This window comes from Ambystoma mexicanum, chromosome 2q, assembly GCF_040938575.1.
Source record: "Ambystoma mexicanum isolate Mex_15411 chromosome 2q, UKY_AmexF1_1, whole genome shotgun sequence".
In the NCBI taxonomy this organism is placed as follows: Eukaryota; Metazoa; Chordata; class Amphibia; order Caudata; family Ambystomatidae; genus Ambystoma; species Ambystoma mexicanum.
In genome coordinates this window covers 1043417113-1043444919 of record NC_090924.1, presented here as the reverse complement: position 1 = coordinate 1043444919, position 27807 = coordinate 1043417113, and the positions used below count along the sequence as shown (strand labels likewise).

The 27807-nt window shown below is 44.5% G+C and overlaps 1 protein-coding gene across 1 annotated transcript in view; it reads left to right on the top strand.

Annotated features, from left to right (window-relative positions):
• Positions 1-27807, top strand: part of ITGA8 (integrin subunit alpha 8) — a 791003-nt gene that overhangs the window by 193984 nt on the left and 569212 nt on the right. The window contains exon 6 of the mRNA XM_069648404.1: positions 22220-22265. Coding sequence (XP_069504505.1) covers positions 22220-22265 — 46 coding nt within the window. The remainder of the gene's footprint in view (positions 1-22219; positions 22266-27807) is intronic.

Sequence of the window (27807 nt, the reverse complement as noted above, 5' to 3'; positions counted from 1 at the left end):
TGCTTGTTTTTTGAGCCAACACTGCTTTCATTACTGCTGAGTCGCAATGTGAAAATATAAAAAATTGTCTCTCATAGTCTGGGGATGCCAGCACTGGAGCAGTTGATATCGCATCTTTCAATTCAGCAAAAGCCTCTTTCATTTCCATCGTCCACCCCAGCTTTTTCTCCCCTTTATTAGCTTCCCTTAATGCCTCAAGCAGGGGTCCTATGTACGAGCTGTAATCAAACACCCATGCTCTACAGTAGTTGCACAGCCCCAGGAACTGCTGCAGTTCCCTCACAGTTTGTGGCATTGGAGTGTTTGAAATGGCCTGTGCTCTTTGTGGTGCAATCTTTCTTCCATGTTGGGATATAAGTTGACCAATGTAAAGTACCTGTTCTTGACAGTACTGTATCTTTTCCATGTCTACCTTGTAACCTTTTTCAGCCAATATTGTCAACATCTTTAAGGAGTCCTCTCTGCATGTTCTTTCGTTCATGCTGCAAATTATTGTGTCATCCACATACTGCAACACTGTGCTTTCCACTTCAATGTAACCCAAATCCATCTGTATCACTCTATTGAAAATTGAGGGTGATTCGCAATACCCTTGTGGCAATCTAGTGTGTTTCCACTTTGTGTTTCTGTAAGTGAAGCTCGTCAGATCTTGTGAGTCTGGGTGTAATGGTATTGAGAAAAAAGCATTTTTAAGGTCGATCACTGTAAATCGTGATGCCTCTGCTGGAATGCCACACAATATCGTGGCCGGGTTTGCTGCTACGGGATATTCCGCTTCTACTATGTTGTTCAAGGGCCTGAGGTCCTGTATGAAGCGCCAAGACCCCCCTTTAGCCTTGCGCACTGGGTACACAGCCGTGTTGCAAGGTGATTCCGAGGGGACCAATATGCCATTATTTATAAGGGCCGTTATGGTTTCATATATACCCTCATCTGCCTCTTTTGATAGTGGGTACTGTTTTACTCTGGGGAGTATTGCACCTTTTTTCAATTTTATCCTTACTCCCCTATACTTTTTATGCACCCCACGTCATAGGGGCCATTAGTCCACAATGATTTGGGTACCTTTGACATATCCTCCTTAAAGAAGGGGACTGGGGTGCATGCGGGTGCCTCAAGTGCCATTGCAATTTTCTGTGCTACTTGTTTGTAAGCCATATTTCCACACTCATCATAAACACCATTTCACCTTCTTCCTTTTCATCTGAGAACAGCTCCTCATCTGACACCTGGGTGAGCCTACATCCTTCTGCTAATGCTATCACGGCCCTCCATGCTCTTCCTTCTTTGTCTTGGGCATGTACAGCAATGTAATCAGCTGTTGCAATAATGCTCTCAATGTCCATTAGGATCACCTTTCCTTCTAGTTCATTAACAGGTGTTTCTGGTCTGAACAGATAGGCTGCTGGCCTCCTCCATATTTTCCCTTCTATCCCTGGCATCCATGCAATTGCCATATCTGTTCCATACTGGAATAGTTCGCCATCTACTGGCTCCGCCCTAATCGCTGTCTGTCCGCAGTATGCTTGCATAATCTGTCGTGCTGCGAGCATGCTAATCCCTGGAGTAGAGCAAATTATGCCGTCCTCAGTAAAGGAGATCGTCATATTCAACCTGTTCATTATGTCTCTCCTCAGTATATTTACTGGTGAGGCACTATAATATAGAAGTGGAACTGACAGATCATAATCTCCAATAGATAAGGGAATGTTATCAGTAAAGGGAACCAACCCTCTAGCCCCAGAGAATCCTTGGGTGTTCATGGCTTCGCCTGACATCTTAAATTTACCTTCCCTTATGCAAGACCGGGTTGCCCCGGTGTCAACAAGGAATGATAATTTTTTGTCACCTATCGTTACCTCTATGCGTGGCTCCTCCGCACTATTAGGTGTTACTGACAGGATGGGACACACCAAGGCCGTCTGTGGGCTGTCCTATTGAGGGTACAATGATTGGCCATTTCCTGTGTAAGGGTTGTGTCCCAAGACCGTCACCCTACCCAGTTTTGTTTGTTGTGCTTGGGGTTGCTGTGTCATCGCTACCTGTTGTTGTGGCAGTGAATACGTCTGTGGCTGTTGTTGTGTTAATTGTTGTTGTTGTTCATTTCCCTGTTGCAACGTCTGCTGTTGCTGTAGGCCCTGCTGTTCCTGTGAGGGCCTTGGTTGTCCCTGTTCACTCCATGATGGTGTACCTGGTCTAACTCTACACGCACGTGTCCTAATAGTCCACAACTCCAACACACCGGCGGTTCCCTACTTTGCCATGGAAAGCTCCCTGTGTTGTCCTGGTATACTGGTTGCCCTGTGGGGTAGGGATTTCTAAGTCCTCCCACCTGTTGTTGGGTGTTATATCCATATCCTCTCCCTCTCATAAATCCTCCTCTCCCCCTGTTATAATTATAATACCCAGCTCCTGCCATCGTATGTCCTCCTCCCATGTTGGTCATGTATGGTTGTATTGGCGGCGCCTGTTGTGTTACAGTCTGTGAAGGTGGTATTTGGGCGGAATCTTGTGCAGCCACTACTTGTGTGGGGCTTTGGGTCATTGTTGTGGGCGTAGTTATTAGTGCCCCTTCCATTGTGTATTTAGTAAGTTTTTTCTGTACTAGTTTAGCCTCTTCCGTTTTCCTGTCCTCTTCCTTTTGTTTCATTTTACCTTGCCATGTCCTGCAATGATGCACTATAGTAAGTTGTATTTCTGGCCATGGTTTTGCTTCCATTCCCACTACTTTCTTTAGTTGTTTCTGAACTCCTTCTGGGAGCCCTTGTACTAGTATATGATAGAATATTGCTGGTGTTTTATCCCATTGCTCTCTCGTTTCCATGCACCACTTCTCTTGGATCTCCTGGATATAATCAACAGGATCTTCATTCTCACGCATCTTGCGAGAGGTAATTGCTCCTATGTCTGATGTGTCTGGGTACTGTACCCTCAGTGCCTGCCATAGTGCATGTCTGCAGTTTGCGAATGGTGCCCCATCGTGCGATGTGTATGTTATTGTTACCCCATGGAATCCCGCTCTCTTCCAAATGTCATCCGCTCTATCCCCTAATATTGATATTAACAGGCCCTTTACATCTCCTACTGCCAGTTTCTGTCCTGCGGTGTGTTTTTCCATTTCATATATCCACTTACCCGCACCTCCACTTAATGAGGGGAGCCTGCATTTTATATTTTCTTTATCGGTATGCTTCCAAGGGACATACTGCGGTCTAACCCCTCCTCTCTCTAAAAGTGGCATCAAGTTATGTCTCGTTTCACCCATTGTGTTCCATAATACCGAGTCCTCACACCCTTCCTCCTCTTCCCTTTCTTCTACATCTTCAATTTCGTCCGTATTTCCCCTGCTCGTAACTCTTTCTTCTCCATCTTTTCCTGTGTTTAATGTGGGCATGTGTATTCGTCTTTCCTGCCTGCGACTAGGGAGGTTTCTAAGCCGATATGCATAGGGTGTCAGTTCTTCTGTGAAGGGCGCGAGTTTTATTTTGCGTAACGAGCGTGAGGTGGTTGAGCATGTAGGGTGCGATGGGGGAGGGCGTGATGGGGATGGGGATGGTGCGGCCTCATGTGTCTGTCTTTCCACTATTCCTCGCTCTCCCTCCTCACTTCTCTCCAGTTCATCCTTTCTCCTACTGATCCATGGTGAGTCTGTGTTGGTTCGGGTGATTTATAGGTTATCTAAACTTTCCCTTTCACTGTTTCTTCCTTCTTTCTCCACTCCTTCTTCTTCCTCACTGCAAAAGTCAGTCATAAACGGCAACCCCCACTCGGTCTTTTTCCCCTTGATCGTTACTGTTTGTAACTCTATTAGGTCCAGTTCTCTTGTTTCTCCTTTATCAACCACTCCCCTTTGTGCTGATGTTGTTGCTACTTCTGTGTTTCTATATACATTCCCCCATTCTCCACTCTCCCTACTCCTATCTTCTCTTTCTCCTTCATTTCTCTCCTCCATCTCCCTACTATTTTCCTCCCTTTTCCTTTTTAATTCCTCCATCACTTCACTTCTCATCTGTTCTAGTATTCTTTCATCCTCCTTCTTCCTTTCCCATTTCACCCTTTCTCTTTCTACTATACTCTCTATCACCCTCCCTTCTTCGTATTTCTTAGTTGTTTCTGATAGTAATCTCCTCTTCCACATTGCCATTTCTTTTTCTTTTTCTTCTTCTTCCCTTTTCTTTTCTCGCAGTACTACTCTTGATACCCTTTCTGCTGCTGCTTTTACCCTTTCAGCTTCTCTCCTTTGCTCCTCCGTTCGTTCCCGTATTTTTTCCAATTCGTTCTTACCTTCTTTCCTTTTCCTCGCTCTCTCTTTCTCCTCCCTTTCAAGCTGCTTGATCAATTCATTCTGCTCATCCCTTAATTTTGCTAGTCGTTCCTCCAAAAGCTCTTCCTGTTGTCGTAACAGCTCTTCCCCCCTCATTTCACTGTCCCTGGCATTATCCTCATCTGTTTTCTTTACTACCTCCTTCTCTTCTCCTGTTAATGAACCTCGTAATTTTAATAATATCTGTGCAGCTACCCACTCATCATTTCCTATTTCCACAGTCTGGTCTTCTCCAGTCCTCCCCTCCCCTGCTGGCATCTTCCTATGAGCCACATATGGTGGAGGGCTGTATGCCGGGTTCGAGTATCCCTCAGCCGCCCTTAACTGTCCTCTTTCTATTTCTCCTAATTCTCTTAAAGGGTACAACCCCCCTCCCTCTGTTTTCACCCCCCTTGCTATGGGTATCTCGTTGCTCGGTTCCTTTTTTATCTCATCTGTTTTATTATTCTTTTTTCCTCCCTCTCCTCTGTTCCCCGTGTTCTTTGGGTCCTCACTCCCCTTTTTCCCATCCTCTCCTCCCTCCTTAATCTCTTTTTCTTCCGGTATTTCCCCCATAGTGAACATTCCATTTGGTCCTGGTCGGGACCCCTGGAACATCCTCCATAAGTTAAACACCTCCACATGGTTTGCCAACTTCTTCCCTTTATATGTATTGTGCAGATGGTTTAATAATGAATGTTGGACATATGGATCGAAGCTACCATTAGGCGGCCACGGTGTTAGCATTTTGTTATCCGTCCCCTGGGTCCATTCTATGCTATATTTAATCAGTTTCTCCCTATGGGGTGGCAGTGTTGTGCAGATGTGTTGTAGTGGGGTAGTGAGGGTGTTCCCCCACCCTCCCGATCCTGTCCCGTATGACATAGTAGCGCTCCACTTGTTACCCTTCCCCTATCTGGTAGCAGTTTATCTCACCAGCAGTTTACAATATACAGCCTTATATCGTTTACCTGGCCCCGTAAGTTTGGGGATTTACGATAGTCCGCTAAGAAAAATGATAAAAAATATAGTATGTTACATTTGTATATTTCCTTCTGTCTTTCTTTCTTTATACAACACCCTTACGCCCCCCTGCGGCCGAGGCGCACGTAGCCCCCTGCGGCTGCGTACCCCTTATGAAGTTCTTATACAGTCATCCTATTTTCATGTGCTCCTCCCCCTTCTACACTTGTCGTGGCCGGCGTTCTCCGTGCGCAGCCATGTTCCCCGTTTCGCCTTTCCCCGATCAACTCATTGCCGTTTATCTCCGTTTCCACTTCCTTACCACAATTCTCTTCCCCACCAATCTCAGGAGGGAAGATGCCTTGTGCTCGGGATATCCTATGGAAGCCCTACTGGTGACGTCACTGATCTCTTCGAGCTACTGATAAGTTCTTCATATATTCTTTAAGTTCAAAATGCACTTTCAATCTACCCCCGTTAACCCTACAGCTGTCTTCCTGTCACTCCTGGAACAAGGTAATCAAATCAATAATATAATCAGACTGCGCACACTGCGTCGCCTCGCGTGTGATACGCCCCTCGACAGGAGGGCTTAACCAGCCAATTATCTTCCGTATTAGGCAACTAGCTAGCTACCGCCTACAGGGAAACGTCATCTACCTATCGAGTTTCTTGCTCGAACAATAGGGATCCTCATCTACTCATTGATCAATAAATGCCAAATCGTAGGAAACCACACACACCCACCCTTGCACGCAGTCGCTACCTAGGCCAATCAGTTTCTACGAGCGGCCGCACGTGATGTTTTCGTGCTCCGCCCCCCTCTCTCGCGTAACGTAGTCGACTGCTCTCGCACTTGTTCGACTACCATTCATTCTATTTCCAACACTAAGTTGTCGAACCTTCGCCGCGCACCTGTGCAACACCTCCCGCCTCCCTTATTTAATTCCTCCCCCCTCCCTCACGATTTCACATTGCTTGTTGTGCGTGGCATGCTCACCAAGTTCTCTTGATGCGGGGCCGCTCGACTGCGTGCACCCCTCCAAGCGGCTCGTCACCTCCCCTCGTCTGGACCACGTCTGGACACTCGCCAACCGCGGGCGGGATACTTCTCAACCGGCTCCCGAGGGCCAATATCCGGATTGCGCTGTCCGGTCTTCTCGCAGCTCCGCGATGGTCCTGTAGTCCTCAGAAGGGGGCGACGGCAGAGGGGGCCGCGCCGCCGGGCCTCCTCGCAACCGGAGTGCCAGGAAAAAGTAAAAAATAAAAAAGGCGGATCTTAAACAGATCTCAGCAGTGCCTCCAACTTGTCGGGGGGAATTCTGCCGGGGTCGGCCGGGCCGTCCGCAGACCTCCGGGCAGGGAGGCCCCAACTCCTCCCGTATATCCCAGATGAGATAGAGTATGAGACACACACAAGAAGCAAGGTGACTCTGCTGTTTATTAAACAAAAACGGCAGGGATGGGTCAAGGATCGTACGCGTCCGTCCTGACACACACACAATCGTGGGGCTCGCAGGCCCTTTTTACCTTAGTATGACGCGCTACTTGCGTCACCTTAGAAAGTTAGCAAAAAACCTATTGCCACTCTTAATTGGTTGCTCGAGTGGTAGGGTTAGTATAGCATACGTATAGAGAACAATATTAGTGGACAAGGGTGAGTCAGGTGATATATCTGGGTTGTCCCTACAATTAGATACATGAGAATTGTTACATGAAGACTACTGATGATTGGTCAATGTTAATGGCGTCAGTGATAAGAGCCCCATGTTCTGATTGGTGCGCCCGTGAGCTTCCTAGCTTGGGACCATCGCTGTTCCCAGCTCTCGGTGTACCTGTCATTTGCAACAATGTTTCACTATGGGTACGTGCAGACAATGTGAGGACTTATTCATGAGCTGGAAGGCCGACTACTCCCACTGTCGCAGATGTCCATTGAGCCTTTTAAGTGTGTCTGCCTGTGTCTTGTACCAAGGGATCCAGACGCCTTCTTTCTCCTGGACTTGGCATCCTGTCAGGTTCGGCTTGGTCACGTGAGGTGGGACCGTGTTTGAGGCAGACTTTTGCACAATTAATATTGTTTTTCTACTGTGTGCCTGGTTTAATTTTGCAGGTGTGACTTTAACGTTGGTGCGCGGCGTGCGAGGTTGCAACATCGTGCCCTTGATGGTCTGCTTTCGGAATGTGGGTTTGCAACATTGCGACCTTGGCTGTCTGCTCTCGCAGGGCTCATTCTGCAGGATCAGCAACCTGACTCTTGTTCTTTTAACGTCCATGGGAGCTCTTGCTTGCGGCCTACTAAGGCCTGGTGTATAGGTGGAACCGTTTGGTGCACAGGCGCTTTAGGTTATAGTATCATATTGTCTTATGACCAGTATCGTGTCTTCGTTATATTTCTCATTATGGTACCTGGGTTTAAGAGAAGCGTAAGCAAGCTCTTTAGATGAGTTCATGATGCGTCTTGCGTTTCTGCATTTTGAGAGCCTATTGTGGAAAATAATAAAGATGCACGTCCGTGAGTATGTATGTCGCCTACGTTATAGCACTGAGTATATTCTTCGTGTAGATTGGTGCGGGAGTGTGTATATTTGCACAGGTGTGCTGACCGTTGGCTAGGTCGTCATGGCATCTCTAACGACGTGTTGGTTTTAGTCTAGTTGATCCGTGCCGCAGGTGTCAGCATGGGCAGGGCGTGCTGTTGGGCAGGCAGATGGACACATCCGTATGTTCCTGTACCAGGGTATTTGGTCGTCTGGTAGATGGGCAAACTCTTCTCGTGGCGGGTGCCTGGGCCGTGATCCTTTAGGCCAGGCGCGAGAGGGGAGGGACGGGAGCCTGTTTTTCCATTCTCCCACTTCAGTTTCTTCCTTGCTCTTCCAAAGAGAAGGATGGACTCCGTTTCTGACAGTTGTGCAACTTCATAGCCGGTCAGATAGTACAGCGAGTAGAGTGCTCCCTTTGACATCGTGCATAGCCTGCCGACGAAGGTTTGAATCCTGGCAGGGCCAATCTCAGCCTGCCATCCTTCCGAGGTCGGTAAATGAGCACCACACACCATGGGTAATAATAAGCAGGGCTCAGATGCCTGAGGGTTCGTAGTGCTATATACATGCAAAATATTATTATTATTATATATCTTCTCTCGTTGATAGAAATACTACATCATTACTGCAGAGAACTGGTTAGAAATTAGTATTGAAGACAACACAAGCTATGCCCAGTAAGCACTTTAGCATCACCCCATAATGATTCCGGCATTTTGGGAAATATGATGGAAAAAAGTTAGCTGGCTCTTATGAATATGGCTGCTTAGCCGGCAGCAGAACCCTGCCTGCTTTTCTGTATCATGGCACTACATAAAAACACACAGCAACCAATGATTGTGTCAATGCAAAATAGGTGAGGTGGAATGACTGTAGCTACAATTGCTAACAAAAGAATTTCAAAGCAGGTCTTCCCGGTAAAAAGAGACAGACTTATTTTACTCGATAATAATCTCTGATTTACTTCTTCAATACATCAGAATAGCAGTCGCATATTTCTATTTGTATTTATTTGTTATTTATATAGCGCCTTATGCCAGGGTGCTGTAAGATAATAATTGTGCATATGTGCTCCCATTCTTAAAGGGCACGTTTCCAAACAATGTAGAACTTTTTAAAAACAGGTGCGCACAAATATTTTACGATATTCAGAATGCTGGAAGGTTGGAACTATATGTACAACTTATAATGTGTCAAGGACCACTCAAAGCTGCATTAAAACGATTGAATGGAACCTAATAACCCAAGAGTGAGTGTCCATGTAAATGTGTATTGGTATTTTCGTATCATGTGATATTGAGATGCATGCATAAGAACTGTAATGTATGGGATAAAGTTACCCCCTACCATACATGATAAGGATATTGCAAGTCCCCAATGAGTTCTGTGATGAAATAGAGGAATGACGTCGAAGGCCAAGTTCCTTTATAAGTTTGTGGAATGCCGAGCTGACTTGCACTATCCGTCTTACGTATGGGTGCAGTATTTTATTCCCCACCATACCTGGGCAGACCTGCTTATCCACTTTAATATCTCTCCCCTTGCTCAATCGAATCTAAGAGACCTTCCAGTTGCGGATGCAGTGTCTTGGCTTTCATGGCCCTTTTGCAGTGCGGTGATTTAGCACAAGGTGTTTGCATCACTGGACTTCACCACGATGCAAAGGGTTATGCAGCTATGCTGGGGCTTCTGGTCCGCATGGGAGAGCAGGGCGGAGATTGTGCATGCAGCGGTAGTGGGGGCAAGGCCACAGAAGTCTAACAGCGCAAAGAGGAAGCACAGGGGCATCCGGATGGTGGCTAGGCAGCGAGTTAAAGGTGGAAGGGGTGAACACCCCTATATCAAACAACGAGGTGGGGGATGGTGTGAATAGGGAACCCCCCTTCGAAGAAGCAGGTCTTGATGGGACAGACTTGCGCAACAAGTGCCAGTGGAGTAAAGACATGGAACATGTGATGCATATAATCTACGTAGTACATGTTTGGATTCAAAAACACTAATAAGCAGCGTCTAATGTGTTACAGAAAAATACTTTAAGACGTTTAATCCGGGAGATTGAGATAGAGTGTATGACAATGATCCAGCCTCAAAGAAAATAGGGCATTGACTAGAGTTCGCTGTGCTGCTAAGGAGTCGGCGCAGATGAAATCACACTCTGGCAAACAATGTAGTTTGTGCACTCATGGGTAAGGTTGCATTCGTTTTTATCACAAGATTTTGCACTGCTTGATACTGCTTGAGCTTGCCCTGCACTGGGACTCATGCATGGGGGCCAGTAGTCTGACTTTTGATTTCTTTCTGCTAAGCTTCAAACAGTCAATGCTCATGCGCTACACTATTGCAATCAGACAGGATTTGAAGGTATCGCTCTGTATTTGTCTGTGCTCATCAAACCGTAGGATGGAGTCTTGATCATCACCATAAGTGTAAAATCAAAGTCTGTAAGGCTCCACTGGAAAGGCTAGTGGGAAGACATGTAGCTTGGACAATAATGGAAAAAACACTCACCCTTAAGGAACGCCACATGTTAAGGGGAGTTCTTTCGATTCAAAGGGGCCAAGAACCACTGGTTGACTCCTTTTTTCTCTTGGCAGCGCAAGATAGTCTAAAAGACTCTGATCAACAATATCAAAATCAGCCAATAGATCCAATGGGATCAGCGCAGCAATGTCCACATTGCCAGTGGCACCAGGCAGGTCCAACAGGACTCCAATCAGTGCAGCTTCTGGGCCGGTACATGGATGAAAGTCAGCCTGTCAGGTTTGGAGTAATTGCGTTTTTTTGGCAACAAGGTGCATTTTGGCTAGACACTCTCTCATAGTTTTACTATGCAAGGAAGATCTAAAATAGAGCTAACATTTCATGCTACTCCAGGACTCAAACTGGACATTTTCAAAGAGGTTTTTTGACACTCAATTTTACTTGCTTGGGGACAATACTAGATGTTAAAGAAGAATTTCAAGTACTTGATAAATCGGCAAAAATCACGTGGCGGATTTCGTTCATATTTGTGGCTGAGGAGAGCCAGTTGATCTGCTAGATTGAATTCTTTCATCAACGGTCGATTGATTAGAAATGCAAACTCTGTCAGCAGAAGGACGGTTCTATTTTTTAGGGTGCAACGGTCTTATGTGCTATTGTGCTCTTATACTTATGCTTAGCTCTTATACTTAGCCATACCAGCTTTTGATTTGCTAATGAAGCAATGGATTTGCATAGAGAAGCAGGAGATATATTTGTTGTTGAGACCAGATGCCACAACAGTGTTAAGTGGACCCGTTACAGCATGCTTGCTTTGGACCAATTCTGTGTGACATTTTGCCTTTATAAGGAAGGTGGCACTCTCTCCTTCTTTGATTGATATTTGGCCTGTCAAGACTAGAAGGATCCACTGGACCTCTGATGGGAGTAAAGTCTACTCCATGTCCTTTTCCAGGGAGTTGAAGACAGAAGGCATTGAAAGCAGAGGCATTATTTCCCCTTGCCATCCCCAGGGTAAAGTGAGAGTGAACTGCTGTGAACCCAGGCCTCTCTGCTGGCTGCACTGGAACCAGCACCCTAGTCACTGGAGGTGGAGGATCTCCTGTAGGTTGCAGCCTACTTCATGGAGTGGAAGCGCAGAACCGGAGGGCTCACCTTGTCCCGGTGACACTATATTGGACCTCCCACCAACCTAACAGTCCAGAAGCAGAATCCTCTTTCATTGCCTCAGGACACCTTTGAGCCGGATTGACCGTGCTTGCACACATCAAGTCACCACAGGAGCCATGGTGCTGCTTTTGGCACTCTACACAACTTTGAATCTCTTGCTACACTTTAAGCCATCCAGACGCCGACTCAACCCATTGAAGCGGAGCAGTTTGACTCAACCTGATTCTGGGCTTGCTATCGTAGGAGCAGTTGACCCGAGTTTTGACCCAACTGCTGGAAGGCATTGACTCACCCAATTTGAATGCCAACTCTGCCCAGCAGCGCCATTTTCTCACCGCCGACTTGACTGCCTCTAAAAACCATTGGAAGCCATCATCTCAACCGTCTTGAATGCCCACTCAAACCAACAGGAGACCACATCATCGAACTGACTCTGCTCTGATCGCCAGCAAGATTGCATCAACTCGAACATCTTGAAGCTAGCTCGACTGGGGCAAAAGCACCTGGGAACCCAGCTCAAAGCTGTCAAGCACCAAAGACCAAACCTAAGATACTGTGAAGCAGCCCTGTAACCATGGTCTACTTAATGGATCAATCGTGACTTTTGGGCCTCCCATCTCTACCTCGTTCTGAAGGAATATCCTTGATCATTGACATTTTCAGAAATCCGTGCCTGAACACCCCTGCATATCAACTTAGCCGTTCATATCTAGTTCTGAATAAGCTGTGTTTCCTTTACAGGGATGGCTTTTTAGTGCTTTTAATTCATTTCTTTGCAGTGACTGTTTGAGTAAAGTCCTATATTTGTATATAAACTTGATTGGCCATCATTTCATTTTGGAAGCAGTGTACTCCTCCTAAGGATTTAGCCTGCCCTCAGCGTGGCTACCAAAAGAGGAGAATGAGGGTTATCTTTCAGGCTGTGCCTGTTTCTTCTTATGATTGGTCTACTCCAAGGAATAGTAGTAGTTTGGGGCTGAGTTGGCAGATTAGCCACTACTCATCCCTGTACTCCTGCAGAGCCGTAGTCATTTATCTCAAATATCTACAATTCTGGTCACCTGATTGTCTGTTATTTCGGGTGTTCCGTCCAATCAAGGTGCATGGAATGTTCTTGCCTGCTTATTGAATGAAATATTAATGTGGCAAAAGTTTTTCAGAAACATTTTGCGAAATCTAACAGGCAAAAGGCATCAAAAAGAGGAATTCCACAGCATGGCGGAATAGTAGAAGTGGCAGATTTTGGAGCTGATCTGCCATTCTGATCCATGGTACCAAAAACAGACATTTTACCCACCCTTACTGATTGGACGCCTGCAGTTTTTACAACAGAAGACCAATGCCGGCAGGGGATCGCCATCCCCCTCCCCGGCCCTGTACCTAAGTGCTTTGTGTGTCTCGAGGGATATTTTCCCCCTCCTTGTCGCCTGAGGATGCTGCATGCAGTCCCTCCAGGAGCACACTGCCGGCAGCGGCCTCCTTTCCAGCTTGGAACAGCTGATCTTTGTTGCTGTGCACCCAGGGGGAGACCGCGTGATTGGACGCCTGCAGTTTTTACAACAGAAGACCAATGCCGGCAGGGGATCACCATCCCCCTCCCCGGCCCTGTACCTAAGTGCTTTGTGTGTCTCGAGGGATATTTTCCCCCTCCTTGTCTCCTGAGGATGCTGCATGCAGTCCCTCCAGGAGCACACAGCCGGCAGCGGCCTCCTTTCCAGCTTGGAACAGCTGATCTTTGTTGCTGTGCACCCAGGGGGAGACCGCGTGATTGGACGCCTGCAGTTTTTACAACAACAGGAGGCCGATTCCGGCAGGCAATCTCCGGCCCACTAGCATGGCCCACACTAAGGACCCTGTCTGAACATGTCGGAGAGTGACAGAGCACCACTCTATACAACTTTTTCCAGGACTTTCAACTCTGATGGATCCATAGAACTTCCACTCGCCTTAGTAAGCAGCCTTGAGACACAATGCTCCATTTTGCATTCTGAGACACTAACCCTGTTCTTACTGCTGCATGCTTTTCCCCCTCTGCCCATCGATAGATACCTGTCCACCAGCCACAACATCACCACCATGTTATGCATCCCTTAAGTGCCTTGTTTAAAAAATCGAATCCAGGTGCTTTCACACCTGTGCAGTCATTTTAATTTGTGCACTTTGGAGTGCCTTGTTTAAAATATCGAATCTAGGTGCTTTCAGACCTTTGCAGCTATTTTCGTTTTTGTGCTTTGGAGTGCCTTGTTTAAAAAATCGAATCTAGGTGCGTTCACACCTATGCAGCCAGCTTTGTTTCTTTGAAAGAATTACTGGCGTCGAAATGACATGGAACCGATGTTTGGTGCTTCCGTGCTTGTTCATTTATACATATGGGGCAATAACGGTTCAATTCACAGAACGGCAAACATATTTTATAAGCTGTCATGCAAACATACATCTGCGCCTATGGCACAGTGTAGCTCTCTTTTTGTTTAGTATGCAGTCCCTTTGCATTTGGTTAAACGCTTTGTATGTTGGCAGCAGGGAGCAGGAGAGGCGTAGAGGCATGATTGTAAGCTTCCTATTCAGGAGACAGATTTTAATCAAGGCGTCCACATTTCACCAACTTCTGGCTCACAGCGAATTCACATGTACTACCCTGGGCCTCGGTTGCCTCTGCAGCCAAAAATATGAACACCTACAAGCTTTCTAACCCCAGGAGTATGTGATTTATACAAAGCCATGTTTACCTTTGTCTATCCTAAGGGTCTATGACTATACTTCTGCTTCATGATCCTTTCTGCAAACACTGCGAATCCGGGGATATGTCTTTCTCTGTGGTCAGGCCGCGAGCCCATAAAACATGTCTGGTTTCCCTCCTAAATACCAGTGCTCTTATCCACTTTCCACAAAAAACCTCAAGACATTTATGTTCCATCATGAGTTCCCACCCGCATGCAGGGTTTGCTCATGATCATTTGTCTGAAGGAATTGGTTTCTGTGCCAAAATGATTCCCTTGCATAACTGTATATATAATAAATAGTAATGATGAACTTAATAAATAGTAATGATGAACTTAATACCATTGTTATATCCTAGATTTCTTATAATGTGTTCTTATTTTGTTTTCAGCACAGAGCACTATATAATGTTTTAAAGTTAAAAACACATGCTTTCTGTGTCTGATTCCGCTCCCCTGTTGTTAGATTCCCACCCCCTTGTTTCTTTGCCCCCTAACCTTATTATTCCTCCTATGACTGTAAAGCACTCCATTGCTTCAGCGTTCAATAAATACCATAACAATAATAATAATAATAATAACAATAATATTAATTATAATAATAATAACAAAAGATTTATATTAAATAATCATTTTTTTAAAGCTATGCCTGTTTGAACTGTCTCCCACCTCCTAGCATGTTATCATGTAAATCCTAAAATTAGTTTAAATGGAGGCCGAATGCTTTCAATTGTTTGGATAAAGGCAGTGATCGAGGTGAGCGGGAACGGTCGGGAGCGGTGTTCCACTACTTTTATTTTTTCCAGTTTACCATTACTCTACTTTTTAGTACCATATTCACCATTCTTCACAGAGGATTTGCCAATGCATGTCCTTGTGCAAGTGTAAAGTTGTAATGGGAGTCTTAGCTACTAGCCACTTGGAAAATTGCAATGCCCCGCCTGCAACACCATGTCACATGTACCACCATGCTTCCGCCTACCCTCTCCCCTGCCAAGTCCACAGTTCCACTACTTTTTCGGAACACTTCTACACAGGATAAAGGTGAACATATGTACACCTTTTAGTGTGCCGAGGTCTCTAGAGTAGCAGAGTTGGTAGATCGAGAACAGGCTTGATGAACTTTATCTACGCGCCAAGAGGACTTACCGAGTCACACCCCGGGATGAAGGGGCCTCTCTATGCTAGCTCTTTCCCACCATTTCAGAAGGTGACCTACATATCGAATAAGTCGATCACTATGGCATTTTGTTACTTCAAACTTTCTGGTATCCACAATATCTTATATGAAGGGACCAAGTTCGATATCTAAATGCTTGCTACATTACGTACACTAAATGATCTTCACTGAGCAGACAACGGTGTTGGGTTGGTAACATCTACTAGGTGATGGTATCCTATTGATGCATGTAAGAATTGTTCAGTTGGGTAGAGAACATAATCCTGATAGGGTGTTCATATGTTATTTTACAGTTAAGTGCTCCTGAAGAAGGGGTGTATCCCCGAAACGCGTTCAGCTTCAAGTTCTTCTGATACAAGATTTGGCTTGTTACCTCCCTTTGTACGGGAGAAGGATTGTGTATTGCATAGAACAAATATGATTGTATAGACAGATGATCTACCTTGAAATGCACTTGTGCTGATTAACAGTGCTTTTGGTATATTACTATATTACAAGTACATTTGTGAAATGTGTATAAAACGTTTGACTGTATTTTCAGTTTGAATGGTGTGCAGGGGACGGGAGTGTCTCTAATGGTAGACAATTTGCTTGCACTACGTGTAAAACATGCAGCAGGGGTTTGTGAAAAGCAACATATCAAATTACAAAACCGATCACGACGTTGATGTTTCATACGAACAAGGATCATGTCAAGCATACCTAGAAACTCCTTAGATGTACGCGAAATGGGGTGGGTGCAGGAAACATGGCGAAATACTGTTGCTGTGTGTTTTCCTGCATCAATCCAATTCTATGCCGGATTCCCGGCTTAGAGCGGGAACCTAAATGGGAAATTTGCTCTATGAGTTTCTCCGCTGTATGCAGGGAATCCACTGTCATCACCACTGAATCAGTATGTGTATGCCTGTGGTGAGGTTGGGATCTCTGTAGACCTTACATGCTTTTAGCCAAGCCTAATACCATATCACCTGGTAAATCATCAGAATCCCTCGCTAAGAGTCTTTATTCTCCCTATCCATCAAAATTCAGGTTACACCTGCCCCAAGAACCTCACCTAATTAAAACAATACAGGTGAGTGGAGTCTTACAATGGGCATTTAGTCTCTGAGCCAATCAGTGTCTATGGTGGCAAAACAGGTTTGTAAATAAATGTATGAGTATTGCCAGACATAGCTCTGGGGTGCATGCTAGCTCCACACGAAGATTTCCAGTCTACAGCAAGATTGGGTCCTCTGGGAAAATGCATCTTGTAATAATAATATGTAATGTCTCCAGTCCAGTAGGACCTGGTCAAAAAGGGTGTCTGAAGAAGTCTTGATGCCCACTCATCAGTGTGTCCGGGTCACACGCTCATGGTGACGGGTGCTCAGATGGTGCTCGGACAATGGTCTAGGTTGGAGGCGTTAGACATTACAGCTAGAGACAGCTGAAATATCCTCTGATCAGCCATCACTCCCCATCAGGTCACTAAGCCCATTGAGTTCTATGAGTGGTACCTGATGCAGAATGGAAGGGGTGGGGCTAGTGTGCTGGTGGGGCTAAGCATGTGCCTTCATAGAGAGAGAGAGAGACACAGAGGTAAGGTGCCCATGGCTTTGGGGACTGACATGGCTCACCGTGTGTACATCAGCAAGCACCACGTGCAAGGTTGGTGATTATGCTGGTAGCAGGTGCACTCATGGTTTGTCTGTGTCTGCCATCTCCCAATGCACCGCAGCCGGGCTCTCCAAATGACAGAGGGATTAACTCTTACAGTATAATAGATACCTTTTCCATCCACTGGGCCCTACACCCTCCTCTGTCACACTATGGTTGTTCAACTATAAGGGTTGATGATTAAAACGATGCCCACGGGAACAACATCTGCACACACATACCTGCTAGTAGTGACTAAGCGTTGCCACTACTACTGACAAGAGAGCAATCATTGTACGGATTGGTGCCCCTGCAATGTTTTTGAACTTGAATGAACTTCTACCAGTGGCAGGGTCTGGAAGTTCCCTCTGCACTGGAGACCTCCCTCACTGATCTCATTACTTCTAGTGATGCTTGCTCATGGGCACTCCATTCATTCTGATTTGGGTCCTTTTCATGTTGGTTGATCACACCCACTCGCGTCCCCGAAGAGAAGTTACAAGCCAAGCTGAACCATTTGTGGCTTTTATGTTCCATGTATGGCTCATATGATAGTGCCATTGATTCTGTCTGTACTGTGTCTACTATTTCTTTGCAGCAGCCAAGCTGTAACACAAACCTGCTCCAGTACAGCACACGAGTGCTCTTACAAATGAAGGATGGATTGACTGATTGATTGGTTGGTTGATAAGCTGGTTGAGTGCTCGTCGCTGTGATCTGTGTGTGATCTGCAGGTCACAGGTTCGAATCCTGGCAAGGTCGACTCAGGCTTTCATCATTCTGGTTCAAATGAGTTCCAATTTCGAATGGATTATAATAATGGTATATAAAACAAGTTCTATATAAACGATAAGTTATTATTATTGATTGGGCATCAAAGCAAGGAACGTTTTCCATTTGCTGTCTCCATGAGGCATTCTCCATCCGATCTTGCAGAGATCGGCCTACGCCGTTAGAACTCTGTGCAAGCATTGTGTCTTCCATGTCTCAGGGTTTGAACAGAGCAGATGACATTTATTTTCTTCCTTGAAATGCTCTTCTATGGCTTTTGCAATTCTCTGGAATGGGAATATTGCCCCTCCCAAGCTCAGGAGACACACTTCTAGAGTGCTAAAACAACGCTCCACAGCAAGAGTGATTTGGTTCCCACAATGAGAAGGTCTTTTGTTGAAGTGATCCTATATCATTTAAGGTTGGGGCTCGTTTCCTGTTCAATGCTTCAGGCTGCTGGCACCATGCCTTTGAGAAACCTGGCAGGCTGATCTTCCATTCGTCTTGGTAGTAAAGCTGAGTGAGAGTCCACAATCCCCAGTTAGCACACTGAAGCCAATTCTTGTATGTTCAGTCAAAAGAGCAGTGCTGGTGTGCATTATGCCCAGCTAGCCTGGTAAATCCAGCATTATGTCCGGTTAGCAATGCATGGTCAGATTCCATTATACGCAATTAGTTTGGCAGTGCTAGATTCCGTTATACCTATGTACCAAAGCACTGCCAAGATCCATTATGCTCAGATTTTATTGTACATTTAGCACAAAAGTTCTAGATTTCTTTTTTAGTCAGCACAACATGAAATACAAATAACTAATAAGGAACAAATTAGAGTGAGAACTCATTTGTACTTAAGGTCCACAAAGGAGCTGGCAAAAAAACTATGCTCCAAGTACCTCAAAGGTGAAGAGAGAGGAAAGACTGATTTGTGATTTATCTAGCCGCCAAACTGATGACTCACAAAAGGGCATCCATTTTAATGGGCACTTTTACCTCTCCTTGTTAATATTGTGTGATTGTGGTTTGCTGCCTTCATAAGATTTTGAGCAGCTGGGGCTAAGCTGTGCTGGGGGGCATACCGTGCTCTAATACTCTAGTGATGTGAGCAGTCATGCTGTAATGATGGGGAGGCAAGCAGTTACACTATCAAGTCTGCTATGGTGCCATTTGTAATGCCTCTTGGTGCTTTCGGCACTAAACGAGATGGGCTGGGGTTAGTTGGCATGCAATGGTAGTAGTGGTACAGGGAGCAGAGCAAGGTTGCTCATACTGCGGTGTTGCTGCTATATGCAGATTGGAAGATACTGGACACTGCATGTGGGTTCCTTTCTAGGTCTTTTCTGGCATGGTGTTTGATGAGGCCAGGCCTGGGTGTACCTGGGACAGGTATTTATTGTGCCAGTTGATGGTCATTCATGCATAGGTTGTGATAAAAGGTTTTTTGCACACAGTGCTATGTTGGTGTGAAGGGTTATGGTGTCTCTCAGGGTAAGAGGCTAACTCGCTAACTGGTTGTTACCATTGGCATCAGGTGATGCTATGCCATTGGTGCCTTCCATCTATGTGGTCCATTGGTGGGACTGCTTGTTTGGTGATACTCTGATAGGTAAACCGAGGCATTGTAGCTTTGCAAAGTTTGTGTTTATTGCTGGCTCACTACATGGGTCAGCTGGCTAGTCGTTTGATCAGCCTCTTGTCTATTCATTTGTTCCAGGCTTCTTCTTTCCGTGGGACCGATTGTGATTTTCATTTGTTTGTGGTTGAGTCTGTTTCTTTGTAATATGTGAGTTGGCGTAGTTAAGAATTTTGTTGTCAGTGGAGAGATAGAAGATGATTTGAGTGTTGGCTGTGGAGTTGTAGCACACGAAGCCAGGTTCTTTCATGAGCCTCATCACTGGAACCATGCAGCCATTGAAGAGCAGAGGATATACACGTGACCTTTGAGATGCTCAACAGGTGATGTTGCCTGGGGTTGATTTGGAAGGGGCTACAAAGGTGGCATCTGTCCTTTCATTGAGGAGTAATGTCATCGTCCTCTCGAGAGGATAACTCGGGGACAACATGCTCACCTTGGAAGCAAGACGACACAGAGCAGCACAGGTTCGATCCCGGGTCCGCACTTAGAAACCTCTGGGTATTAAGTGTTTTATAAATAACCTATCATATCATATCATATCATATCATATCATATCATATCATATCCACCGTTGGGCTGTATCACTAAGGCCAGCTTGTTTACGTTTTTGGAAGTGGTGGGGTGTCTGTGCCAAATGCTGCTGAGATGTTAAATAGGATGAGGTCGAGGGTTCATCTGTCTCAGTGCTGATTTTCAGACCATGCTGTGGTGCTGGAGGCAGGATATGGTTGAGCAGAGGGCATGTTGAGGTGGTATAAGGTTCATGTTCGGATGGTACAGAGGCAGGCTTTGGTGACAGGGTAGGCTGTGGTGGTGGGGTGCAGTCTGCGGTTGTTGATGACACTTGTAGAGATAGGTCAGGGTGTAGTGCTGGTGGAACAGCTGTAGTGGTGGGGGCTGGTTGTACTGTTGGGAAGCAAGCTATACTGAAGATAGGCAGACTGTAAGGGTATGTGGCTTTCTGGGGTGGCACAGGAGCAGAGTGTCATAATAGGGGAAGGCTTTTGTGGTGATGCCAGGCCATGATGGAATCAAACTGACTGTGGTGGTGGAGGGGAAGCCTGAAGTGATGAAGGCAATTAGGGAGGGGCATTCTTGTGAGGTAAAAGGGAATGGGGAGTGGCAGTCTCTTGCCTTCCTTGAGCATTGACAGGCGCTGCCCATCAATATTCATCTTCATGTGTGTTACCTGCCCTTGAATCATAGGGTGTTCACATCCTCATAATAACATTCCATATTCCCCAGTCCCTGCATCACGTAGCCAGACTTAGAGTTTATTCAGAAGCCATCAATGGAAACAGGAGGGCGCCTCAGCACCAGCCACTATCTTATAAAAGGCCGTATTAATATGAAAATATACATAAAAAAATCTATGCATAATAAAAATTACAAATAAAATATTTTAAAAAACAACATTAACTCAATTGCTGAACTGCATTCGTAAAATCCCTAAACATATCGGTTGTACAAGTAACATAATTTCAATATTTTTACAATTTTGCAATCACCAATAGAATATATTTTTTCTAGGTCTTAAAATAGCATAGCACAATTTAAAAGTGATTTTTCCAAGTGTGCACATTTTCATTAATTTCTTATAAAATAGTCTAGTCTGTTTCACTTGGTTGATCATTTCTCATCGAAAATAATCCTATTGAAGTATATTTTCTTGTTATCTGAAGTTATTATTATTCTGATACTAACATGATTTTTTAAGGCACTAAGCGTTAGTTGTCAACTGTTTATCCAGCCAACGTGTTACCTACAAATAGGTAAAATACAGCCGTGAAATTCCCGATTAATATTCCATTCTCTATAAAACAAGATGTATTTTCAACATACCAAAACTCAATTTATATGGAATTCTATATGAGATGTATTATAAACAAACAAAATGTATGTTCAGTAAATCCCTTCTTTGCTGGTGTTTTATATGACGATTTTCAGGACAGACCCATTGCAAGATAGCCACCCAACTCCTGTAGAACGTGGGTAAGAGGTTGGGTCTGGTGTCCTTGTTTTGTTCTTGAAGCAGAGGTTTGGCTTTTGCTTCTGTAGAAGGTCTGACAGAAAAGCTCAGGATTGGAACAAGGGCCAAGATTAAAAGGTTTGTTCCTTGTTCAAATGGTATTGTGAAGTCTTTGGATACCTTTAAGCACATAAAAATCATCACTGGTGGTAGCAGCCGACAGGGATTGGCAGAATTATTCCACATGATTGAAAACATGCACTGCATGAAGAAAATAGCAAAACAAAGCACTGTGTCATAATAGTCCTAGGCATCAGCAGTGTCCAGATGCCTCTGGGCCTTGGTTCGCGCATTAGAAATTTCAATACATGCATACATACATCGCTGAGTGAAAATACTCATTCTTACAAAGACTCTGGCTCGATGATGCCACCATCCTGATTTGTCAACTTGCACAAAGGTGACCAGAGCACTGCTTGCTCCAGGTTAAGTCATGATACTCTTGCAAGGAACTTTTGGTATGGTTTTGGGCTAGTTCCAAGTATGGAAAGCTATGCCTGCATGGCCTACGGGATGTTCTCAGAGTACTGGGCATGGGTGAATGAACACGACCTCAGCTGAGCTGTGATTAGTACATAACTAAGTTTCATACTTCTTTTTTGTCATTGAATTGAGTGTGGTAATCTGTTTCAACTTATCTTGCATATGCATTTCTTGTATTGTATTTCTATGAGATAGGATTTTTAACAGGAGTTCAGAATTTGACAAGGGTATATTTTTAGGTTGAAACTGCATAACATCACAATTGCATTCTGATTATTTTTCATGTTTTATTGCCTCTGTTGCAGGATGGAGATCTTGTAGTTGGAGGGCCAGGCAGTTTTTATTGGCAAGGTAGGTTAAACATTCAATGTTTATCTTTTAAAAAACGTACTCTTGGAAATATGTATATACCACAAACATAAACATGCACATTGTGAAACAGATACCATTTTGCTAACCACTCAGTTTTAAACAATAAACACATCCACAAAAGATAAGTTTGTACAAATTAAATCAATCCTTTGGCCTCACCATACAAATTAAGTTAAAATGTTTTGTCTTCATGAAAATGTTAATCATCTTTGTATTCTGCAAGGTAGTTCGTGTGCAATATTGCTTTCACTTTGCATGTTTTTTGAGATTTGAGATTCTTTAGGTACTCACGTCTTTTTCATTTATGTAATTTGTTAAAAGACAGCCTTTTCTATAACATCCAAAAGTTATCCACTTCCATCAAACTCTCACTCACTGGCAAAGTTAGTCTTCAAATGCAAAGGATCTATTGATGACCCATCAAAAACGTTGGGGCTCGCTAGAGGCATGGCAGTAAATTACCACCAAACCTGAATACCGTCATTGCCACTTGTAATTAGGCACAACCCACCCAATTACAAGTGGCAGAAGGGCAATGTTCATCCCCATTTTTAGAGTCCATAGGAATCCATGGGGATTTTGGAGTGTTTACCACGTGAAGTAATTCCTCTAACACTTACCATGATTATGGAGGGAATACCTCAATTCAAGTACAGGTTATACCCCATCCACATTGCTGCCAAACTCGCAGTATGGTGGTGTGGTAAAAGGGGTTTGAGTGACCCTTTCCAGGCTTTTTACAGCAGCCCCCTACTCATAATGGGTCCTGTTATCTTAAAGCGTCCACTATCCAAGTGGATTTAGAAAGAAATTGAAAATATTACACACCATACATCAGAGCAACACAAATAGTCCCATTAAGTATAAGGATGACGTACGTAAAAAAATGTGAATTTATCGTAACACTTTTAGCAATGGGAGTTGGTTCATCGACCCACCAAGATCCATCTGAGGTTTCAAAATACACATTAAAATGATATCCTATGAAATGCATTATAAATACATTTTCCCCATGAATCTTTACAGTGGATATCCTGAAAATGAAACTAGATTTTAGTATTCAATGGGTCCTCCAGCCTAACTCTATGTACCAACATCTTAGAAAATTCGAATGCCTTAAGACTAAGATTGTAGGATTTGAATCGAGAAGTCATGCTAATCAAATTCTGAACTTTATTTTGAAAACAAATAACTTTCAAAAGTATTCACAGAGATTTCACAAATACGGAAATAAAATAAAAAAGATATGCCATAGAAATGTGTCATGGATCTTGAGAAATTAAGGAAAATAGGGAGGTTTTGTAGAAGATACAAACATAACGTTGCATAAATAAGACAATCAAGGGGCTTTTGGATAAGTGAGTGGCCTATAGTGATCTATACATCTATTTGTGTGTTTGATAAAACACAAGACTATACAAAGTGATTCAATGTTGACAAGCAAATAACCAAATCATTACTTATGAGTACTCTTGGGTTACCCATGTTAGAATATTAGTGAAAGGATGTATGTATGGGTTAGACCAGGTCACGGTACATAATTGGTCCTCGTTTATATCTGTGACATCATATACATCAATGGAGTCCAAGACAATGGGCCTCATTTAGAGTCTGCCGGTCCGGAAACAACGGTGGCGGTAAATCCATCGCCACCGTTGTTTCCAGACCAGCTGATTCTGAGTTCTGCAGGCAGGAGGTGTCACTCCCGCAGGGTCTCACCTGGTGGGAGTAACGCCACCTCCCTGCAGGCAGAAATGTAAACACTGAATCCGTCATAGATGGAACTGGTGTTTCCATTGTCCCCATCCCCATGGAGTCCCATGGGACTCCATGGGAATGGGGATTTATGGAATTCCGCCTCCGGAATTAGCGGGTCACTGGGGTTGTAATGCCCCAGTGATTTCAGCAATCACGGAGGCAGAATGGTATTTCAGGTCTGGCAGCAGCTTGCCGGTTTTTCCAGCACGGCTACCGCCGGACTCGTAATGAGACCCAATCTGTCTGTTTTCATACTTCTTGATCTGTCAGCAGCTTTCCATTTGATTGATCTTAACATTCTTTAATGATGCCTATTCGAATCTGGAAACCGAGTTAGAGCCCTTGGGTAGATATTGTCATTCTTCAACTAGTGCACCCAGTGCATCTTTTGGACCCTTTAAAATCTTATTTAAATGAAATGCCCTTTTGGTGTACATCAAGGATCCTCACTTTCCCTTTCCTATTCAATCTCTGCTCTCTTCCCTCCCCTCTTTCATAAGATCACATATTATTTCCTGTTACAGTTATGCAGATGACCCAACTTATCTTAAAGTTACGAATTTGATCCAGCAGCGGAGGGAGAATTAAGTATAACAATTAGTTAAATGATCTTTTAAATCTTCAATATGAGTGTGCTCTCCCTACTGTATTATTTACTACTTCTATTCAGTATATCCGAAGATTACTGTTTTTTATTTCTACCCTTCTCTCTTTTATGAATCATTTATTCTTTATGAAATATAACTTTGTATCATATTTCACTATTGCTTGTCTCTGTAAATTGCACAATTGTAATTCTGACATATGTAAACTGTATATATTGAAAGGTTAAACATTGTCATTTAACCAGATCAAAAAAAAGAAGAAAAGACGTTCCATAGCAATTCCACCCCTTTCATCATCTTTGAATACATTTCAGAAATGCCTTCTGGATGTCCCACTACCACACATTTCCAAATCCAGACAAAAGGGCAGAAATTCTCCTTTCAGTAAAACAAACTCTTAAACCCTTCCTCCTAAAAGGCACAGACAATGCAACACCAGCACTAAACGATTCCCCAATTGTAAAAAAAAAGACCATAGTCATGGCTCTTGGTGCCAATCTTTCCCTTGATCCCCAAAGCTAAACACGCTTTAATTCAGTTGATAGTTCTTAGAAGAATCCTTCCATTTCCCCCAATAATGCATGACAATGATTGCCATCATACTGTTCAGAATAAACTATGCCAACACTATGCACAGAGCTGCTCCAGGAGACCTTACTGCTAGACCTCAGAGATTCAAAAATGCAGCCATCAGCACCAGTCTTAACCTTGGACACAGGGAACACATCTACCATGCCTTTCAGTCTACCCACTGGTTGCATTTAGGATTGCGAATTGCTTTTAAAATTCTTTGCTTCACCTTTAAAGCACTACATGGAAAGAGACCAAGGTTTCGGCATTCAAAACGTAATAGTTACGTGCATAACGTCAATCCCAGATCAGCCTCAATTATGACTATGGTTGTGCCAACATATTCAGAAGATAAACCTAGAGGCCATTACTCTACTGGTTCAGTTTCTGACACTTTCCTACATCATCCTATGGAATCAGTCAACTTAGATTGTGATTTCTTACCCGATTAATTACCCCCTGCACTTAAGTGTCCCAGATAGTGACCTTCCAGGGTATTTTATGTTGCATTGCTGATGACTAGACTTTGTTTTATAGGGTTTTCATGAATAAAGATTTGACCCATTGCACATTCCATAAAGTTCTCACAGGTATTTTTCCTTAAAATAATGTTTTCCCACCTACCTATGATCACCGAATGGACCTGCTTTCTGGAACAAGATTGTCTATATTGTTCTATTCTATTACTCACCGAACATCCCAGTAGGCTAGGTCGTACTATCAGTGGCTGATGACCAATAACACTGGACAAGCAGGGACAGAGGGTGCTGGGGCATTGTAAAGAAATATCATTTATGGACTTAGTTCATTACAGATAGGCATTTTGTGCACTAACCCATTTCTAACACCACACAAACATTGCTGAATTTTCAGGATAAATACCTCTAGTCCCCTATTTCAAAGATTATAGGTTAAGCCATTTGCTTTTCATACTACGTGAAAATCACTCTCGCCCCTCTGCCTGAAGCCATTTTAGCATGGCTCAGAAGTGCGAGGGAGTTTCTTTGTTTTATTCTATGTTTTTGTGTCCCACAAAATTCATGCCAGGTCCAATTTGGGTCCTTCCTTTCATCTATCTTCCTCTCTACCTGTGGTGTTCCCCACGGGTTTAACCTCTCGCCCAGGCTTTTCAACCAATACCTGGCAACTCTCGCCCACTGCATTGCCATTTTCTGCTCAAATTTCCAGTGCTACGCTGACGACACTCAACTCATTTTCAGGCTGCCCTCTGCCACCTCCTCTCCCTCTCTCATCTCTGATCCTCCTCATCGGCACACCTTCACCATCCTTTCCCTTCACTCTCTGGCCGGCCTCCCTTAGCCCTCCTCTTACCCCCACCTGCTAGGCTAAGAACCTCAGGGTCATCTTTGACTCCACCCTTTCCTTCTCTGCCCACATCTCTGAGGTCTCTAAAAAGTCAAATTTTCGACTGCACCTCCTCAGAGGTACTCTGCCTTTCCTCTCCTTCCCCCAGAAGCTCATGGTATCTCAAGCTCTGGTTCTCTCTAGCTTGGACTATTGTAACAGCCTCTTTCTTAATCTACCTGCCTCTACTCTCCGCCCTCTGCAACTAATCCTGAACAGGACTGCGAGACTTGTCCTTGGCCTCAGGCCCTGGGATCGTATCTCTCCAGCTCTGAAATCTCTTCAATGGCTCCCAGTGGATGCACAAATTAAATTCAAAACCCTCTGCATTGTCCACAAGGCTTTCTGGGGCCTGGGTCCAAAATACCTTCAGCTATCCCTCCGCATATACCTCCCCTCTCGAGCTCTTCGCTCCTCTACCTCCAACTCACTCAGGGTCAGTCGTTTTTCTATGAAACGGGCTGGAGGTAGATCTCTGTCTGCGGCTGGGGCCTCCCTCTGGAACAGCCTCCCTGCCACTCTAACCATCTCCGGTTCCGGAAGCACCTCAAGACCTTCCTCTTTTCTTCTGCCTTCGCTCCCCCTCTCCCCTGCTGATCTGTTCTCTCTCCGCACCGTGCACCTGGCCACCCTCTGTCTTTTGGGCCCAGGTACCTGCTCATCCTGTCACCCTCCCGCACTGCCTCCGGGCCACCCCTTGCACTGGGGTCTGTATCTGTACCCATACAGTCCCCCCTTTTTCTTCCTGCACTTATCAGACCTACCCTGTCTGCTGCCTTAACCCTAGCACTTGCAAATTGCTGGCTGCATTACCACTGTTTGTTGCCTTTATTATTTATTTATTGTTATTTATCTGTTTCTCCTCTGCTTCGCACTTTCCACCTCTCCCCCCTTCCATGCACTTTTCCCCTCCCCCCTCTCCCATGCACTTCCCCGTTCTCAATGTCACTGGACCTAGTAAGATCACTGTTTTTTCTCCCCTGTTCCTCTCCATTGCCTTGTCGCGCTCTGAAACACTTGTGTACGAGCGTGATAGAAATAAAATATCAATCAATCAATCTACAGACAGTCAACTCCTAGCTCTGACGCCTACGTCAGTGAGCTCCAAAATATTAGATCCCTCCATTCCAGCTCTCCTCAGGAGACAATTAAAATTGTAAATGTGTTGTTCTGAAGTCCCTGCAACTCAGAGAAACTCTTGGCCATATCTCAAGGCCAGCATG